This window comes from Ambystoma mexicanum, chromosome 7q (assembly GCF_040938575.1).
Source record: "Ambystoma mexicanum isolate Mex_15411 chromosome 7q, UKY_AmexF1_1, whole genome shotgun sequence".
Taxonomy (NCBI): domain Eukaryota; kingdom Metazoa; phylum Chordata; class Amphibia; order Caudata; family Ambystomatidae; genus Ambystoma; species Ambystoma mexicanum.
This window is the reverse complement of record NC_090941.1, coordinates 573,494,047-573,515,666: the sequence shown is the minus strand read 5'-3', so window position 1 is coordinate 573,515,666 and position 21,620 is coordinate 573,494,047. Positions and strand designations below refer to the sequence as shown.

At 46.0% G+C, this 21,620-nt stretch overlaps 1 protein-coding gene across 1 annotated transcript in view; it reads right to left on the bottom strand.

Annotated features, from left to right (window-relative positions):
• Positions 1 to 419: 419 nt before the first annotated feature.
• MRPS31 (mitochondrial ribosomal protein S31) overlaps positions 420 to 21,620 on the bottom strand; it is a 459,089-nt gene continuing 437,888 nt past the window's right edge. The window contains exon 7 of the mRNA XM_069639273.1: positions 420 to 811. Within this exon, the coding sequence (XP_069495374.1) occupies positions 579 to 811 (233 nt within the window). The 3' untranslated portion in view covers positions 420 to 578. The remainder of the gene's footprint in view (positions 812 to 21,620) is intronic.

The window sequence follows — 21,620 nt, the reverse complement described above, 5'->3', positions numbered from 1 at the left end:
AGTTGACCCCTCCCCTTTTTGAGTTTCAAAAACAAATCATGTAATACTACGCGACTACCACTAGATGTTGGCCTATGCAAAGCATGTGATCTAAGCAGATCCACAAGCCTTAGTAATATATAGATTTCTGTCATGATGGGGAAGAGGTATGCAGTGTGAGACACAAGAGGAAAGGAGGGTGGCTGGGCAGGGGGGAAAGGAGGTATGGAGTGGGACTCAACAATTAAAAGAAAGAAAAAAACTTTTAGAAAGCAACAGTGAAATTGCAACGGCCCAACAGTACACTGTATAATTTGTGGAGATGAAACTACATAGAACCATTATTATTCATTGACCATATCAATTCTGTGATTATATTTGGCACACAAAATCAAAATGGCTGTTAATTGCCCCCAGCGCAACAAGAAATACATGCCACATTTTGTCCTTAGCTGTACACAATATTAATTTTATTTGGAGCATACATGTTAACATCCAGAATACAATGTGACCAAAAGAAGCACATCTTAATTTCCTGTCATTTCTTTAAAAAAATCTTTTAAGTCTTTATTTTACACCACCACAGAAGGCTTTGGTCTTCAGCTGAAGCTCACTCCGCTCTCCTGTAAAATGTCCTCCTTTTGTTTGAAATAATCATAGTACCACTGGATGTGCTCAGTTTTCTGCCTCACGCTTAAATATGGATTCTTGGAGAGCCCACAGATCACCAGTTCCATGAAATGGCGAATTGGCCCTTGCTTTGGAAAGTCCTCCAAGTGTTCTTCTAGAAACACATGCTTGTGAAACTCTACATTCTGCTCCTCTTCAAGACCTAAATGGAAAGAAACAGACAAGTGTGAGAAATAAAGTGACCCATTTTATGTTAAACAGCGCTTCTCACACAAGAAATCTGTGGTTGTTATTTTGATTGACAGATTGGTGGATGATTTCCTTAAATAGGGTTCCCAAACTAAACATGCTAAAATATTTCACCGCCCTTATTATAGGACCTTGTCTTTTCATTGACATTTTGTTGTAAATTAAGCACATTAACAGGTATCACAAACCGGAGTAATACTTGCGCCTGGGTTGCAGATGAAAAGCAGAATTCAACCATTCAGTGTGCTCTGAGAGACTGGGCAATGTTGCTAGACTGCATTTAGCACTACACATTCAAAAGGAGATTCAAGTCTACTGGGGCCAAAGGGGGATTGGTTTAATTCATCACCACTGCATTATTCAACAGTTTCTCAAAGAAGCAAATCAGATGCCATACATAAAATCAAGAAAAAAAAACAAAGCGTTACAATTGTGCATATATGTCAAATGAACACAAACAAACACAAGCTAAATTTGAACACATCCAGGGATGCATTAACTGATGCATCGTTTCTACGGTGCCAAGTGGTTCTAAGTAATTTACCACTGCAAGTAAGTACTACATACTGATATATTGTCCATTTACTCAGTGCCTGTGCGGCTAAGAGGATGTCTACCATGGTTGATTAGGCAGGTTAAGTTGGAATGCCTTACGTCATAATTCAAGTGGAAACTAAATAAACAAAGCTCTAACGTTTCTTTCACATTCTTGCAATGGAGGCTGGGGGGGAAAAAAACATTCTTGCAATGGAAGCATTGGTCTGTAGCAACACATTTCGGGTTTTAGGGATGGCCAGGTGTATTCTAATAAATTATCTTCAAGCAAATGAGAATTCTACTGTAACATGATCTCTCTGAGATCCAATCTCTTCTTTAAAAATGACTTTAAATGACTGAGCAAGGGAACTTTCACAACAACATTTGCACAAAGACCATCTAGGACTTTAAAAAAAAATAAAAAAAAAAAAAATAAAAAAAAAAATATATATATATATATATATATATATATATATATATATATGCTTAAATTGATACCAGAGGAGTTGCTGGGGGGTGGGGGGGCTATAGCCCCTGGACTTTTGGTTGTAGCCTCGGATAGAATCTCAGGAGCTACAACCAAAAGGTTAGCTAGCCCCCACTCCCTACAGTTCTGACGTTAGCATAGTCCCGGGTCTTTTCCAGACCTAGCACCACCCCTGATTGAAACAATTTTTAGCAAAATTACAAGAAAATCAAAACACCATGTTACGCACACACTGTCCTCCAAAAGGATCAAAAGAAAACCAATAACATCATTCTTTCATGAAGGAAATAAAAGTTCTAAGAATTTCATCATAGCAATCGTATGGCATGGTTTTTGCCCCGCTATTAACAATGACCACCAAATGTCCAGGGTTTCACTCTGCATGTCCGATATTAAATGTCAAAAATATTTAGTTCGACTTTCCACTAAAGCTGAGCATGTAGTAACTAAATGTTTTATTGTTTCTACAGCTGTAAAGTCTTTGCAGAACCGGCATTTGTTAGACTCCGACTGATTTCGAATTAATTGGATCACATTTGTCCGAAACAAATTGAACCGGATACAGAGAAATTAATCACACAGTTTTTGATCTGGGGACAGTCTTAGACAGTCACACATTTTTTTTAAAGTTAAGTTTCCTTGGTTCAGGAGGTATATGAGCCATCAATTTATAAGTTGCTGCGGCATCAAGGTTATGGATCCAATCCATTTCAAACATCTTGCATTTGACCAGCATAGGGTTGTTAACAAGATCCGTGAATGAGCTACCAATTGCTTCCAGGAGGTCACAGGATTTCCGTCGCCAGGTTTGCAACACTGAGGTATCGGAGGCAACAATCTCTTTGAACATCTCAAAGATAGCTGGTTGATGTGGTAAAAAGCAGTTTCAACTATTGATTGGAAGGATGATAGGCCCAATTTGTGCCGTATTGGTTGGATTGGTGTGGCTGATGGAAGTTTCAACACCTTTTTCCAAAATAGGCCTTCAAGTTTTGGCCAGAATGTTGATGGAATATTGGGCATGGCTTCAGCACCATAAGTGATCGCTGGAATGACCTTAGATTTATAAAATCTAAGTACTGGGAGAATGGAAAATTAACTGTATTTGATGTTGATGGCACATGCTTGACTAGCCAATGCTTTAGCCTTGGCTCTCAGACGACATATCATGGGAGCTTCAGTCGTAGTGTCGCTGAACCAGACACCCAAGTACTTAAAGGTGGATACTTGGTCAATGGTGCATCCTTCAAAGGACCACGTGAACTGTTTTGTTCTTTTATGTGAATTGCCCAGACTTAGAATTTTGGTTTTCAGTTTATTTCCAAGACATTTGTTGTGATGTAGGTCGACAAACTGTTCAGTTGCCTGTGAAGGCCGACGGGCGTCTGATCTAATAAGACTATGTCGTCGGCATAAAGTAGGAGTCGAAGGGCAATTCCACCAACTGATGGTGGGAAGATTCTGAGTTCTGGATCAGTGTTTTTGATGTCTGCTAAAAAGAAGTTAAATAGCGCAGCGGCCATTGGGCAACCTTGAGTCGCACCTTTTGCAGTGGGAATTTCATGCAAGCAAAAGCAAACCAGCTTTGTTTAAACAAACTTAAGAGTTGTCGTAGAATGTAAGGCTTTTATTGGGTCTAACAGTGGTTTTGGACAACAAGCTGCTTCCAATTTGTTCCATAGCCTCTCCCATCGATCTGGTCAAAAGCTTGTACCAGATCGAAAAAGGCTATGTACATTTTTGGTCTCCCTGGCTTTATACTGTTTTTCAGCATGTTAAGAATGAAGATTTTTTTAAATAGTCCCAACACCCTTTACGAATCCAGTTTGTAATGGATCGTTAAGGCTAGCAGTTGTGGTCCAGGTACTGAAATGATCCAACAAAATGGAGCTGTACAGTTTCCCTATAACATCCAGGAGGGCGATCGTGTAGTAGTTCTTGGGATTGTTGCGGTCCCCAGTTTTGTAAATGGGGACCACAATTGCCTTTCTCCAGGAGCAAGGGATGGACCAGGTGGATGAAATCTGTAACAGCAGAGCATGTATTAGGGTGGCCCATGTGGCCTGGTGTTGAGCATCAAGTTAGTCAGTCTGTCGGGACTCGGAGCTCGTGAGTTTTTATTTTTACAATACGATTTTGGATATCTTCAGTGGAGGTTAAAGTCACCCACGGAGCGTTATTAGTCAAAAAGTGGTCTGTTGGGGTGTTTACAGCAGTGCTAGCATAGGGTTTGGAAATATTTAATCCACACACATTCCACAATTGGGTTTGCCTGGTCATCGTATGTCTAGGGACCGACAGATTTAATTAAAGTCCAAAACTCTTGTTTGTTCCCCTTTTAGGGGTTATCAGCATAGTTTCTGCGTCTTGTTGATAGAGAGCCGCTCTGAATAAAACAAGCCAGTTCCTGTAGTTTCTCTTTCCAATGCGCAGTAATTCATAAGCGGCTACAGTTTTCAATTTTTTAGCTGCTCTAGAAAGTCTGCGCACCTCTTTACGACGTTCAACAAGAGCCGAATTGAAGACATCTGCATGGGTAAAGCATGATTGAGATTTTGGTTTGGAACCGATCGTATACATTTCCAATAAAGGCATGTATTCAACTGGTGATCCAATTGTGTGATAAGAGGTTGCAAGTGCTCATACTTGCTTTAGACAATTTCAGACATGTGCTGCCGCCAGTAACTGTTACTGCTGACATCATTTTCTGCCGACACTTAGTCAGGAACCCAAACCACTCCATATGTAAGATGTGGTGATCGCTGTTCTTTGTTTGAATGATCTTAAATAAAGCCACCCGAGGTAGGAAGTGGCCTGAAACAAAGATATAGTTGAACACAGATGAATGTCCCATGTTAGTCCAGGTTGCGTTAGGCGGCGAGTCATCTTTAAAGTTGCCATTGGTCATGTGCATGTCCATAGCAATCAGAGTTCCACCTGCTGGCCCTAGAAGTGGGGGAGGCGTTGCATCTATTAGTTTCCCCAGTCTGTTTTTAAAGAGGCAAACCATGTTTAGGTCTCCGCAGAGGATATTTTTTATTTGTTGGACAATGTAGACATCGCCCAGCATATCTGAAACATGGTCAATGAAATCCTCGTTTGATATTACAGCCTGTTTCCAATAAACATTAATAACAGCTATTTTAACATTAGATGAATCAGCCGGCCCTTTGTGTCCAATTTCCCATGTCAGTATGGTTTCCTGAGTCAAATGAGTCATTGAGATAGATTTCATAACACTCAGAGGGCTGCCGGATTTAATAGCAGTCAACAGTCCCGATGTTGGGTGCCCTTTTTTGCCCTTTACATCCGGACTCAGGGATGACGTAAAGCCATCAAGGTTCAGTGTTGTCAGCAGCCATGTTTCTTGAAAACATAAGAGATCGTAGTGACCCAAGTTTATTTCATTTGATTTGGTCAAATGATTGAAACCCTGTGTGTTCCACAAGGCTGGTGATAACCGGGGTCCAGTCAGATCACCAGGTCTTAGAGGAAGGTCCTGGGTCATCTCTTTAGTTTCAAATGGCTGCAGGCGGTCGTTGAGTATCAACGCCCTTGACAACCAGGAACAGTCTTGATGTACCAGTTGGACTTTTCATTTGGTATATAAGGGATGCTTATGACCTGCTGTTGGGTTTTTGAAGGTTGAAATGTGACTTTTAGCTCTGCCCCTGGACTAGTAGGGACACGACCCGTTTGAAGGGGGTCCAAATACTTTGGTTCTCGATTGACAAGTTTGGGGTCTTTAATGACTGGTAGGAACTCTGAGCTTTTGCAGTCAATATTTGAGCTTGGTTGCATTGGCTGACAAGGACGTCTGGGCTCTCTCTCAGATTCCTTAAGGGTCATGAGGTCAAATCCTATCATCAACGTACTCTCTACAGCCTCTAATAGCAGGTTTTTGATCACCGGTGATGACAGGTGTAAGTAGATCTGATCACGTCTTTCATCCACAAATTCAATTATCCTGATGTCTTCGGATCAAAGGTGACGTAGGTTTGGAATACAATGGAAGCGATCAAACACGGTTCTTCGATTGAGAACTAGATTATCTTTCTTGTCCCAAATCCGTTCAAGCTTTAAAGTGCGGTATTTTGGATCTTGTAAATGTGGACTTTTTTTGTTTGTGTGGCCATCAACTTGACGATTAAATGATCTGTTATTAAGAGGTCTTTCTTGGTCTTTACTGTATCGATGAGGCGGAGTGGCTACATTGCTTCCCGGTTGTACTACATCGGGGTTTGATGTATCCCGCCGAGTTAGTAGGGACTGATCTTTTTATTGTGAGAGTGTGAGTCTCTGGGTTCCGGGTTCGAATTACCGTAAAGGTGACTTTAAGCAGAGATTTTTGTTGACATTTTTGATGGACTGCACATCTTGAGTATTACCATGAAGATATTTATTCCTTTTTTCTGCTAAATTCAGAAACGGAGGAGAGGCCAGATTGTTTTGCGACAAGCTTTAGCCAGCTTCAAGGTCCTCTTCAGCAATAAAGGGTGGAGCTGGATCTCGTTGATGTTCATTATCTGAGTGTGATTCGTAAATGGAATGATTTGAAAGGTCTATCAAATTTTGTGACTGAACTCAAAACATTAGTCACAGTTTTAGTCCTAATGGCAGCCTCTTCACAAGTAGGACCAGCTACGGCTCTTATAGGTGATGCCACAGTTCTTCTTACTGTGGGATTGGATCTCCTGGGTGCCGGTTGTGGGACAGCTTTCTTATGTTTCAATTGTGTCATAGATGATACGTTTCCTTTAGTATCTGCTGTTTTAGGTTGTAAAAGGTTATGCATGGTGGGCTTATCTGGTCGATTAGATTTCTGTGTTTAAAAAAATGTTGAAAACTGGATTTGCTGTGCCATCATGCAGAACTTCCTCTGTCGTGATTATCTCAGTATCACCAGTAACACTCCCGCAAAGACCTCTAGATTCTGCTGTTCGTTCTGCTACTAGTGGTGGATTTAAGAGGAGAGCGCTTATAGGTTGTAAGGGTTCAGATTCTTTTGTCAAATCCACAGGTTGATTCAGAATCATGGTCTGAGTTCCTTGATTGGACTTTATACACAGATAAAGTTGTGCGCGTGTGTCAGTCAATCAAACCTCAAATTGTCAACAGGCCTGCCAGAACCTTTGGCTGTTACATACCCTACCAAAAGAACTAGTTTGGAGTGAGCCATAGCAAGCAAAATCGTATGATCTTTAAGCGTCTCATTCATGTGTTCATATAGCTTCATGAAGGGAGCAAGGCCAATGGTGACTGTTGACATCAATGCCATAAGATCAGATTTATTTTTCTTAGTCGGTTGTTGAATGCAAGGGCTGCGGACCGGATCCGGAGAAGCGTCCTGCATAGGCTTTGAACATATTCCACAATGCACAGGAGATTTAGTGAAGTGTTCTGTCGGACTAGAGGATGTCAGGTCAGCAGCCCACGAGTCTAAATCTGTCCTAATTCTCTGTTGGTCGGACAAGGAAGGTGGTTCTGGATCAGTGTTTGGGCATGACAAATTATAATTGAGGGCCAAGGAATCATTGGTTATTGCAGTGTGCTGCAGATGTACATATGAAATCGCAGAGGAAGGTGTCACTTGATTTGCGAATGCAACTGAGGCAGGTAGGACCTCTGCAGTCACAATTTTCATTGGTTCAAGTTGTGATAACTCTCAGGCAATCACGCTAGGCTGGGGTTCTACAGAGATTGCATAAGAGCCTGGTGACTGAGGAGCCACAGTGATACTCTCATGAATGTCAGATCTTTTGTTTTCAACATTCAAGATCGATGAAAAGGATGACAAAGAATTCACTTTAGGAGCCGTGGCGAAGGGAGCAAAATCATAAGGGGTTATAGACAAATTGGAGTCCGCTGTTATGGATTCCTTAGAATGTGAAGACAATGTAACAGCTTTCTCAGAACGCAGGCTTTCTAAAATCTCTGTGCCAGAAAGATCATTAGCAGATTGAGGTTTTGTGGTGTGGAATAAATCGGGCGATTTGAGGGTAGAGGGTGGGATGCCAGGGGCGCGACCTTGCACCACTGCTTTTTTGTATGTTCTATTTTAGAATTATTTTTTCGTGTGATTTTTATTATAACTTGTTGCTGAGGGCGTACTTCGATTCTGTATAAAGCATGGACATTGTTGTGAAGGACGACCGATTCCTGAATGTATGTTTGGCCCTCCTTTCAAACATAATGGTTCCTGTGTCGAAGGCACACGTTCATTGAGGATAAAGACTGTTTGGAGAAAAGGTTTGACCATCATCAGACAATGGTTTCTCTTGATGAATTAGTAGCTGGGCAACGTCATGCAGTGTTTAGATTTGTCTCACCGGACTGAGGTGCGTATTCAGCTCCACAGGCGGGCTGTGAACTTGGGCTTTTGTAGTCGAAGCTTCAATATCAGAAGATTTGGGTGATTCTACTTGAACACTGGTGGATGGAGTAATTCCGGAGAGAGCTACGGATTGTTCCGCAGTTTCACCTGTCTCTCCCATATATTGCTTGTGAGTCTCTACACACACACACACAGGTATGGGGTCTTGAGCCACCGGACCATGGGTGAGCATAACAGTTCCAATGAGCGGTGGCGGAGAACAGGATAAGTAACCAGTAGCCAGAGCATGAGGATTTGGTAAGTCAGCTGTGCCCTCCCTCACAAAAGTAGTTGCGCTTAGTAGCGTTGTCTGAGAGAGCAGAGCAGGAGCCTGCAACAGTACGGGGACCACATCTCACTGCAAAGTGTTAATGGAAACATCTCGCTGACAAGTCGGTGAGGACATAAGTGATGTTTAAGAAAGCTTGCATTTTCTTACCCGTCATACTCTGGGTATCCGGCAGACAGGCTGGCTGCAGACCGACTAGCGTCAAATCCAGGTTGGTATCCGGCATTGCTGCTAGTTGATAAGTGTCTGGTTCTTTCCTGTTTTTGTCACTCCTCAAGGTGCGACCTTCCATGTGACCCACGGCCCACTGGACATCAGACACCATCACACTTCGCCACGCTTCGCTACTTGAGGAGTATTAGAGAGCAAGCAATGGCTGGAGGCGGAGAGTCTGGGGGTGGCCACAGAAGATAGACTCAGCAAGTCCCAACGAGTCTCCAAAGGCAGCAGATTTTTCTGTAGAAACAAGACTCAGCGAGTCAACGGGACACACGCCAAAGTCTACAGCCGTGAATAGCAGCAAACACTGAAATAAAGTGTTGGTGGCACAGTCGAACTCTGGATAGATAGCAGCACACCAGTTACTCTATTACAGTCACTTTTTCTAAACGCCTATTTGAGTGGTTGATGCTTGTGGGAGTTTCTCAAATACTAAGCATGGGAATTTGTTGTCTTTGAGAATCGAGCCCACATGAATCCAAGCGTAACTATTTTATCCTCTAGATTCTAGATGATGAAATAGTTACACTTGGATTCAGGAGTCTAGAAGGAAGAGATATCTGACAAAAGGCACTGAACCTTTTGGGATCCTTGCAGGGAGGAAGGACAATAAATTTCCCGCCAGGGTAACAATAAAAATAGAAAAAAAGTTACTCTCCTGCTACCGTAAACTCTGTATGCGTAATCCTAAACCTATTCAGGGTGAACAATATTGATACCATCTTCTGGATGATGCTGGAAAAGGTGCCAAAGCTACGTGAAGTGGAGCCAAAGACATGCGTCACTTGCATGTTATTTTATGATAAAGGTTCTTATACCATACATAAAATCAAGAAATCACTGTTGTCACTTATGTAGTCCCCTGGCGCTCTGGCAAATTTCTAATGCAAGGAGTGTGGGGGTAGTAGGATTGAGCAGGGAAAAGAGCTGTGTTGTGCTGTTGGCAGGTTCAGTTCGGATACAACCTTCACTGAGCGTACGAGTGATTTTCAGATGGTGGCTGCCATGTGGTGTTAGGCGAGTTTATGGGTGGTCTGTTTCATTGTTGTGGTGTTGTGAAGTACGTGCAGTTTGTGGTGCTATAGAGGTATGGTTGCGTTTAGTTCAGATTTTGAGAGGTGAATGCAGAAGAGTGAATTTTTAAGTATGGTTTGTTAGTGGCAGTACAATTCATACCCCGCTGTTCTGGCTAAATGCGATCTATAACCCTTCCCATGTTGATCATTCTACAGTCTAGCAGTTACCGCCTCCATGAGACCCTCTAGGGGTAGGGTGCTCCCTGTGGACAGCCCATGGGCTGCCTGATTTCTGTATCCAGCCCTATTCCTTTATGCATGAAGAGATTCACACCCTCAGTGGTCCGATTAAGTGAGACATCTCCCTCCCCTTTTTCCACCTTTTGCCTTCCATCAGGATGGGTACACTTGAGGTCTAAAAGCACCCGTCCCAGTCCGACTCTTCTCCCCTGCCCTTCACTTCAGTCCGCCCTACTCCCCACTCCTTTTCTGTTGTGTATTCGTTTCATGGTGCTTGGAAGTTGTTCAGTCATTTTCATCCCGATCGGAGATGAAGAGCCAGGTTTTTTGAAGTTTTCAGAATTTTAGATGGTAGTTTGTATTTCTCTGGGGAGGGAGTTCCAAAGTTTAACGGCTATGCGAGAGAATGCTGATCCACCAAGTATTTTCCTTGTGTATAGTTCAGGTCCTAAACAGATGTCGTTGCTGGATCTAAGTATTCTAGTTGGCTTGTAGATGGCGATTTTCTTTTGTAAACAAGTTTCTAAACAATCACCAGCAAGTACTACAATATTTAAGCTATAGAAGGGTGGCGCAGATGAATACGTGTGGTGTGGATACAATATGAAATTCAAAACACAAATAACCTTTCTCTAGTCTTCCAGTCTTCCATCCTGTACGTACAGGAGCATGAAAACCACACAGGACAGAATTAGCAATGGCAAATGATTTCCTGCCAACCCGAACTGCATGTCGTACAAAGGGTTTCGTATTGAAAAGGGCTTGCAGAGGGCATATTGGGTAGGCATGTTTTCCTAGAGATAAGTGAGTTAACCCGCGTTATCTGGTAGAGGGGAAAAGATGGGGTGAGTAATGGAAGAGTACTTAAAGCGACAGAAGACAATGAGCAATGGGTGCTCCAGAAACATGCATGCCAGGGTTTCTATCCACACAGGGCAGGCAACTTCAGTGAATGCCTATCCAAGATCTAAATAATACTTCAGAGCGCTTCGGATATTGAATATAGAAAGATACCAAGATGATTTGATCTCACAGATGATGTCAAAGTCACAGTAATGTTCTGGGCAGAACCGTGTTTCTGTGGAAAACTGGAAAACTGTGCATGGCACAGATAACAAAAGAAATCCGTGGGTAATTACAGTCTGGGTAATGCAATGTTAAGAAAGGCACAGTATCAAACAGTAAGACAGACACAAGTGATCACAGTTCAAGGGTGTTTATTGAAGTTTAATAGGGTTTGAAAAACGTCCATCTAATCCTAAATCTTAGGATGGGAGCATGCTACGACCATCAAATAATAATAACGCAGTCCCAGTGGTGTCTTGTCAAAATAAAAGGGCCTATAATAATAAACCTATTGCCAATCCTTACTTCTAAATACAAATCGTGTGGGAAACAATGTTATGCAAAAGAAAAGTGTTCAATAAATGTTATGTCAGGATATTCAAGCCGTTGGCGTCCCTTCACCACGTTTTCAGCACGGTACAATGCAGCACACCCGAGCTTAGCACAGTCTCTGGCTTCTCTAGCACAAGGATACAGTTAAAATCTCAGTATCAGGGCCTTCTGTACCAAAGTCTCTTTGCCATTCAAAGTCTCTTACTTCAGAGGGTCAGATACGACAAACAAACATTCAAACATTCCTCTCTCCGGAGGGGCGCTGTTGAGTGCATCAAAGATGGCCGCTTGACAGGAGAGCTCCGGCTCACGCAAATATCCTGATTAAAATATATCCTTTCTATGCCGTTGTACGCACAATTGGCATGAAGACTCCTGTGCTGCAAGATTGCCTGCACATTCCCTGCAAGAATCAAGTCAATCCGTCCTCTGACTGCCGAGTTATACCGCCCGGAGGGAGAGACAGCTGGGAGGCGGTGGCGTCCCTGCCCCGCGGCTCCACGAGATAACTACTGGAGGCTGGAGGCTACGCGCGGGAGATCAGGCTGCGGTGCGGGAGGGGCGCTGCATGGTGCGGTGCCGGACCCCCCCGTAGAGGAGCTGCAGAGACCCGACTCCCTCAGCCTGCTGCATGTGAGACGGCAGCCGCTGGGGCGCAGGGGAGGCGAAGCCTGGTGTGACCAGAGGGAAGCTGCTGAGGCCATCCGTACAGGCAACGGACGGAGCTAGTGGTGCCTCTGGCAGGCACGTAGCGTGTGAGGCTGCGCTGGCCGCCCGCGAGCCGGGCCTCGCTCCCCCGTGCCATCGCGGAGGCGCTTGGGGCTTCACGGAGAGGCACGCCCTTGCGGCTGGTCCCGGCGGTACAAGTAAGTGCAGCTGGACAGGAGGGGGGCCCCCGCTGTGAAAAGCTACCCGTTGTGGGGACGACCTCAGGGGTGGACACGGTGGTCTCCGCTGATTGGACGGAGCATGGGAGACTCAAGGCCACATTGATACTTAGTGGCCCTGTAAACACGACAGGGGACCACGGAGGGCAGAAATAGCGCATGGAGCCCGGACTGCCGGTAAGAGCCAGCGCAACAGCAAGCGGTGGGCAGTGGAGGGTGGCGCCCCAAGGCAGGAGGAGTGATACAATAACTTGATCAATACCCACCCCAACAGTGAGGAGGTGAGGTCCCCAACATTACGAGAGGCCGCAATAGAGGCAGGCCGGGCCGCGGGCCCCTTTACACTCCCCGAAGTGGGCAGCAGGACGCCCCGCCAAGAATCAGATCCTGTCAAGAACTATAATCCATCGGAGGTGCTGGCTTGCTGAGGTGGGGCTGCCTGGTGGCCTTCCCCAGTTTGAAGGTGTGTGGGAGCGAATATTCGGCCTGGAACAGTGAACGAGGAAGATTCTGGGCCCTCATATAGCTGGGCCTCTGTCAAAAACACGATACGTGGAAGGTCACAAACCATTCTGGGCTACACACTGATCTATATGGGCCGCACCGAGAGAAAAGGTGCAGTAGGGAAAAAGACTGGCCCTATGGATTCCTTCGCCAGCTCCCAACCATGTAGGGCGCCCGATGAGGCGCGGCAATCACCAGACAGGCAAGATGAAGATCCCTTAGAGCGCCTGGCAACACTAGTCCAGAACGGGTTCATGGAAGTAAATGTCAAACTGGATGACATTGTGGCGACGATCGGATCCCTTAAGGCCAGAGTTGAGAAGGAGAGTACGCGGATTACAGAAACTTAGAACAGGATCAGCGCAAATGAACACACAATCACGCAACATAGTCGTGACATTGCCTCACTCCAAACAGAACTTCGCAAAACCCAGAGTAAGTGCGAGGATTTAGAAACAAGGTCCCGCAGAAATAACATTCGGATTGTTGGGGTGGCAGAATCTTTTGGTAAGGGCGACATGGAGAGGCAAGTGGAGCGTCTGTTGAAAAATATCCTGGGGGCCGAGTCTTTCTCAGAACATTTTCTTGTTGAGCGGGCTCACTGCACCCTGGCACCTCTGCCGAAACCTGGGGCTCCGCCTCGCACCATAATAGCACGTATCCTTAACTATAGAGACAGGGATGCTGTCCTCAGGCTCTCCAGAGAGAAAGGTACTTTACACTTTGAGCACAACAGAATCCACATATACCCGGATTTCTCTGCTGGGGTGCAGGCGCAACGTATATCTTATGAACCGGTGAAAAGGCAACTGCGGATGCGGAATGTACCCTACGCCCTGATCTTTCCCGCAAAAATCAGAATTTTGCATGGTGGTAGAGCCCACTTTTGTCGAAAATCCTGCAGAAGCTATGTCGTATGTGGAGACGTCCATCCCGTTGCCTTCCAGAGACAGGACAAATGATCAAACGCCGGAATCCAGCCGGTAGCAGAGAGGCTTGAGGTAGCGGACTGATGAGCCCGCTATATCTAATCCTTAACACAGGATGCCGGAAACCGGAATGCAGAACGGCCTAGATACAGATTTAATGTAGTCTTGAGTCGTGATCCCCCAGAGGGGCGACCAGATGGATGCAGCAGGCACCCTCAGGAAAGTCCCAAAGTTACTGGGGGAAATGCCCATCGGGGAAGACCCGAGCGTTATTGAGCAGCATCGTCATGTTGGGGGAGGTGAAATGGGTGGGTGGACAGGTTGTTATGATGATACAATGTTGTTGGTTGAGATGTATATGATGCACAATGGAAGGGAGGGCATCGGGGACCTAGTTGGAAGGGTTTTGCAAGTTGAAATTTTTGGTGGCGTCGCTGCACATGACACTCTTTCGAGACAATCCGATACAAGGAAAATTGTTTTACCGCACAGTCATGCCATACACCGTGGGCAAAGGCTAGTGGAATGAAGTTAAAGCTCCTCACGTGGAATGTCCGCGGTTTGAAAAATCGTGCTAAGTCCAGAAAGGTGGGGGTTTACGTTGCTAGACATCATCCACAAGTGATCATGTTACAAGAGACCCATGCACTCCTAAATGTGAACGTGGATTTTTTGAACAATTGGGGACAAAATAGATATTACACAGAATACTCCACACAGGCAAGGGGTGTTCTCACTCTTATACATCCCTCTGTTGGTTTTCGATTGGATAAGAGCAAAGTGGACATTCATGGGTGCTATGTTATAGTATGGGGTAGCGTTGCAGGGAGGGAGATGATATTGGTGAATACCTATGGCCCGAATGTTGATGATCCTGAGTTCTATGTAGATGTTGTACAGGAAATGGGATACACAGGCTCTGAAGAGATCCTATGGGGGGATGGGGCGGATTTCAACACAATCCTTGATGTCACATTGGATCGATCCAATACAAAACCTCGATCCCCCTCCAAGGCGGCAGTGATGTTGCTACAAACCTTGTTGCAGTTGACAATGGTGGACGCCTGGAGAGCGCTACACCCCTATAAGAGATAATACACATTTTATTCTACAGTGCATGACACAGAGTCCAGAATAGACTACTGGTTGACCTCCACAAGCCTTATGTGCCAGATAGATAATTGCGAGATACTTCCCCGCACCCTTTCAGACCACTCCCCTGTCACAATGGAAATGACACTAAGAAACACATCACCCTCAGTTAGGAGATGGAGGATGCCGTCGGACATTCTTAAAGACCCAGCAGTAGCGGAGGCATTGCATATAGAGGTTGAATTCTTTTTTGAAACTAATAAAGGCTCAGTAGATAGTCAGCATACTCTTTGGCAGGCATTCAAGGTATGGGTTAGAGGGATATTGCTTTCTAAATCCACAGGCATGCTGAGAACGGTCAGGAGAGAACTGGATGAGTTGGAAAAACGATTGGGGAATTTGGAAGCGATATACACTGATAAACACGACAACGAAACCCTTGCGGATATAAATAGCAGCCTTCTGGAATTTAACAAGCTAGCTGCTAGGGAACTGCTGTATATGTCTACCCCTCATAGAGCACGTAGGTACGGTGAGAGTAACAGAGCAGGGCGTACCTTGGCCAACCTACTTAAAGCCGAAAGGCAGCATTCGACGATTTCCAGTGTGCTGGCGGGAGACGGCTCAGTGGTCACTAGTGAAGAAGGGATAAATAGGGAATTCACCCTCTTATGCAGAACTGTACTCTAACCATGATTCGAAGTCAGCCGAGGAAGTGGGAACGTACCTCGACAACATTTCTCTCCCGACACTGCCTGTGGAATTCAGACTGGCACTGGACCAGCCCCTGACCTCTGAGGAAGTCGCTGAGGCGATCAAATCACTGGCCAGCGGCAAAGCACCGGGATCAGGCGGATTGGGTGCGGAAATGTATAAAGAGCTAAATGAGGAACTCACCCCGGTGCTATTGTCGGTGTGGGAGGAGGCGGTGGAGGTGGGCACCCTGCCACCATCAATGAGAGAGGCCATCATAACAGGTTTGTTGAAACGTAGGCGACCACCCACCGAGATGTCCTCCTACCTACCCTTGTCCCTAATAAACTGCGATGTTAAGATATTCGCCAAGATCCTGGCCACAAGACTCCTGCCGCACATGCCCACTTTGGTGCACCCAGATCAGTGTCACTAGGTCAACGGCTTTAAATCTTAGGAGATTGTTTGGTATCATGGCTCAGATAAAACCAGAAGCTCAGGCAGTGGCGGTGTCGCTCGACGCTGAAAAAGCGTTTGATTCAGTATCCTGGTTATACTTGTTTAAAGTCCTGGAGAAATTTGGTATAGGCCCATATTTTTTGAGATGCGTCAGACTTTTGTACTCGGGCCCCGGAGCCAGGGTGCTGACCAATCGCATGATGTCCGACTGGTTTGGACTGGGTAGGGGTACGCGACAGGGATGCCCTTTCTCCCCAATACTATTTGCCCTCACAATCGAACCGATCAGGGAACACCAGGGACAAAGGGGTATCACGATGGCTGGCCTGACCCACTCCATATCTTTATACGCAGATGACATACTGTTATATATCTGCGAGCCAGATATACACTTGGGCCCGGCGATCAAGACCATCCAGGAGTTCGCCGAATACTCTGGCTACAAAACTAATAGATCCAAATCTGAGATATTTCCCCTGACCCCTGCCACGAGATGCCCGGCCAACACATATGGTCTGCAATGGTCCCCAAGTAAAATAAGATACCTGGGAATTATAGTGTCCGGTGACAGTGCCTCCCTCCACGCGGACAATCATGAACACCTCTTAAGTAGTATATCCACCAAGCTTCGTTTTTGGGCAAAACTCCCTATCTCCCTCATTGGCCGAGTGGCTATACTGAAGATGGTAATATTACCAAAGTTACTATACATATTTACTAACATCCTGCTTGGCCGGGGGCACAGTTTTTCGAATCCCTTCACTCCTTGGTGGTAGAATTTGTGTGGGGAGGGGGCGCAGCCAGAATGAAGTGGGGAAAAAAGGGTGGAACTTTACAACAAAGGGGGCATAGCGGCCCCAGACTTTGAATTATACTACCTGGTGGCACAGGCCCAATTTATTAGATACTGGTACAATGAACAGAACGTCTCCCCTCATGTGGGTATTGAGCAACACGCTGTACGCCCAACTGATCTACGCTCTATAATCTTTAATAAGAAATATGAAGAGGACTGCCCATTCCATCCAGTTAGCATAACGGTGCACGCATGGTCTAGACTCGTCCATAGGCTGGGGTTGGAGACTCCCTTCTGGAACTCCCTGGCGTAGCGCTATCTTATGACCTGGATGTCCAAAAGAACTGGGACTCAGAGGAGGAATTTAAACTAAAAGATATATACCCCAATGGGAAATTTATAACGCTAGAGGAATTTAAAGTAGGAATGGGGAGGGATCAGCTGAAGATACTGCAATATCACCGAATGCGTATGGCCTTTAAGGCCAGATGGCCTCTATTCCCTGAAGAACCGCCCGTCCATCCATGCCTCACTGCACTGTCTACACAAGGGAGGGTTAGTGTCTCGGGGCTTTACGCAGCTGTGCAGGCGAACACGCCTTCGACAATATGATCAAGATCTCATGGGAAGCTGACCTGGGAATCACCATCTCAGACAAGACGTGGGAAAGATATTGCGATTTAACAAGAAAGGTGTCCATGAACGCGGGCCTACGCCAGATCCAATTTAAGGTACTAAATAAGTTACACTACACACCTGAGAGGGTAGCTAAATTCACTCATGATGGCCTAGCCAGTTGTCCGAAATGTGGAAGCGAACGTGCCGATTCATTTCATATGTATTGGATTGCCCACCCATATAGAGGTTCTGGGGTGAGGTGGCATCCGTCCTTGTGGTCATCACACAGATCTCGGCAGACCCAACACCCCAGAAATACCTATTCGGGGATATTGGGAAGGCCTCGGAGGCGACTAGACGGTTATTTAATGTAGCAAAAAAATGTATAGTGCAGCAGTGGAGAGTGCACACGCACCACGCGCAAATCATTTTCTTAAAGAACTGGCTCAGGTCAATGAGTGTCACTACCGAGACCATGTAAACCTAAAGACATCTGGGCTCCGTTTAGAGTTTACTTGTGTGAATTGGGGTCGGCCGGAAGTAGCCCAACTAGACCCGGAAATGTGCGGACTGTGTAAACAATACTGGTTGTAATTGTGTTTTCAATATTGTAATTGAACTGTTGAATGTTATGGAATGTCATGTTGGAGCGGCGAAGTGTACCATCAATAAACAAAGTTCAACAAAAAAAAAACATTCCTCTCTCCTCAGGATTCTCATGTACGACTTCTTGGGTGATTTTTGGTTCACCCTGGATCCCCCTCTGCCGGGCTCAGATCCACTTTAACACAAAATCTCCAATTGGTCTCCCTCTGCCGAGCTCGGACCTGATTTGTGTACTTTTCCAAACTTTCTCTATTTCATCAAAATCGAAGACTTGCAACTGTGCGCAGGATTTTGCTCGACACTTCGCAGGACCACTTCGATTCACATTTGTTCATTCACTTTCAAATGATTTCCCTCTGCCGGGCTCGGATCAAATTTATCAACTTGCGTTACTCCTCAGCTGGATACCTTAGAGAGACCTTCGATTGAGCACCCACGCGGTGCCGGACCAGTCTGTCAAATGTATTGTAGCTTAAGTTCAATCACTCATCAGCAGTTTAACTTCACTTGCGACTCTTATCACATGAAGTTTTAACAATGTTTGTTGCATCGCTCGCCATACAATGTTGCTGCTTGCAACCTTGGCTTCAACACAGACCGGTCTTGTATCAGTCTCCCCAACTCACCAGCTGTGTGGATTTCACTGTAGCGGCTTTGCTCTGTGAGCCAAGGACAGGTACCACAGTGGCTGGTGATTCTCCCTCCCTGAATTATTCACACGGGAGGGCCCCATTTATCTCAGACACACAATGCAGGATTCTTCAGCCGTTCTCCTGGTCTTATGCTTTCCAATCTCGAGGACACATGACAGTAACAGTTCCTTGTCAAAAAGGTCAAGGGTACTTCCCTCCTCATGATCCCTTTCTGTTTCGCTGTCTTCTCTCATTAAACTGCCATCTTGGACCTGCTGTTTCCTCGTGTGTTTTGCCTCGCTCAAAGTGTGTTCTCGGGCTCCAACTTTTATCCGTGTGTGTGTCTGTGTGTCTGTGTGTCAGTGTGTCAGTAATTCCCTGACCATTGTATTGGGACACGTCAGGTATACGGCTCGGGTGTAAGTCCATTTTCTCTCATAGCGGGCTGTCCGTGAGAAAGTGTTTGTGTTGTAAAAATAAAGGGGGGTAGAGTTCCTAAATATCCTACTTGGTTGGATGGGGTAAAGGTGATAGGGAAGGAACAAGTTACTTACCTGTAACTGTTCTCCAGCAAGGGTCTGGAATGGATTCACATGCTCATGAATATTCCCCATGGTCAGGCTGGGAATCCTCAGTAAAAAAAAATACAGTTTCAGTTTCGTTTACAAACTGTCTTTCTCCTATAAACCAATCACTGAGCTCTGGGTCATACTGCCCCCAGCCAATGACTGCCCTCTTCCTAAGCCCCTCCTCTGGCAGCCACATTCAGATTTGGTAGCACGTAAAGTGGCAGTAGGACCAAGAGAAGAGCAGCAGAGGGGCAGACAGGAGGGTTTGCATGGGAATCCATACCAGACCCATGCTGGAGAACAACAGTTACAGGTAAGTAACTTGTTCCTTATCCGGCATGGGGTCTGGCATGAATTCACATGCTCATGAATAAAGAATACACAGCAGTACATAATTACACAACCACAGGAGGTGGCAAGGCTCAACAGAAGCAATCTCTTACCTCCTCACCAGACTAACCTTCAAGCGAACCGGTTGCACAGCACTGCTTGACCGACTCTGGACTCCTCCCTGGAATCCCTGTCGAGGCAGTAGAATTTCGTGAAGGTGTGCATCGACCTCCACGTAGCAGTGTCATGATGCCTACCCCCAGGGATCCAGACCAGGTCCAGCAACCCCGGAAGCAGGCATCAAGTTATTTTGGGCAAGCCCAAAAAACCCTGCTAGGGGCTGTTTGGGTGCGGTCCTGGCACCTATGGCGCCAGGCTCATATGGAGAGTCAGTCCTGGCGCCATAGGCGCCAGGCTCATAGAGTAGAACTTACCTGTTGCAGACCATGCTGCAAGCTTACCTGATGCAGACCATGCTGCAAGAGCTCCAAGCCAAATGAGGCTTGGAAGGGACTATTTTACCTAGGGACTATTTTTTACTTGGGCGGGGCTGGGGAGGAATACTTACCTGGGACTACTTTGGAGGCTATTTAAACCACGCCCAAAGAGCAGCACATGCTTCGTGTTATTCTGCATCCAGCAGCGTAACGCTCACCGTGCCTGCAAGTCTGCATCCAGCCTTCTGCCACACCCGCCTCGAGTTTGGAGCTCCTAGAAAAAGGGAGAAAGAAGGAGAAAAGGTTAGAACAAGAGCAATACCTTTGACCCTTACCTGAATTCCCGATCCATCGCACCTTCGAGCTGGAAGAAAGAAGTTATTTTATGCGCGTCGCCTCGCCTGCTGCAGAGCCGCGCTGAACTCACCGGCCTTCGCAGCATCTTCACATTCCACTGCATCCTCCTGCATGTTCCCGCCGAATTCCGGCACCTAAGGAGTAGACAAGAACAGCAAGGTGAGCCAAGGGAATACACAGAGGAATATTAGTAACCCCCCCCATAGACTTACCTGATTTTACCACCTGGGGTACTATTCCTCTTCACGGGTCGGCGCAGCTTCCACTGCATCTTCGCCGAACCCCGGCCCCTAAGGGGAAACAAAAGGCCAGCAAGGTGAAACAAAGGGACTACAAAGGGGAACCCTCCTCACCACATTAGACTTAGCTGATTTTACCGCCGGGGGTATTATTCCCCCGAGACTTCATACTTTCTCTCAGTGCCTGAATAAGGGAGAAAGCAACAGGTTACATATTGACATTATTTATCGAACTGTGTTGGAAATACAAATCCTTACCAGAATATTACCGGTTGCCACGAGGAACGAGGACTCTTCACTAGAGTCCAGCTGCAATCTGCAATGAATCGGACAAGAGTGAAAGTCAGGCATTTGAACTCTTACGAACTACATACTTTTCGGAGTCAATATTGTTCTGGAACTCACCAATTCCTTCGAGCCAGTGAAGCAACTGGTTATCAACGCGTCCCTGCACTCAATGCAGGATAGAGAGCTCATCTTTTCAAACCATCAGGTGAGACTATAAGAGGGGACATCAAAGGTGATCCGTGGGGAGAACAGCAGAGGAATGGGGGGGATTTACACTCAACTCCACGGGTGGTTAATTCCCTTTCTCCATTTGCAGAATAATATTCCTACAGGCCAAGCAAACGAAGCTAGGTGGGCCAGTCCAGTCCGTCATCTCGGCCCTATGCGTCACATTGGTGGAGACCGCAGCTGTCCAGTTCAGATCGACGCCTCTGTGGGAGCCAGGTGAGCGTAACAAGCAGCCCTGCAAATGTCCAGCAGGGGCACACCAGACAGAAACGCTGTTGTCGCCGCTATCGCTCTAGTGGAATGGGCTCTTGGACGGCCAGGCAGTGGTCTGTTTGCCAAGCGGTGACAGTGAGTGATGCAGCTGGAGAGTCATCCAGAAATGGAAGCCCTGGACAGGGCCTTCTCATGGTTCACAGCACCAAAGTTCACAAAAAGCTCATCCAGCGAGTGCAAAGTCTTCTCAGCCGGCGACGAAGGCATTGGAAAAAAACACACGTAACACCAAGGACTCGTTGAGGAAGGAAATTCTGACAGAACCT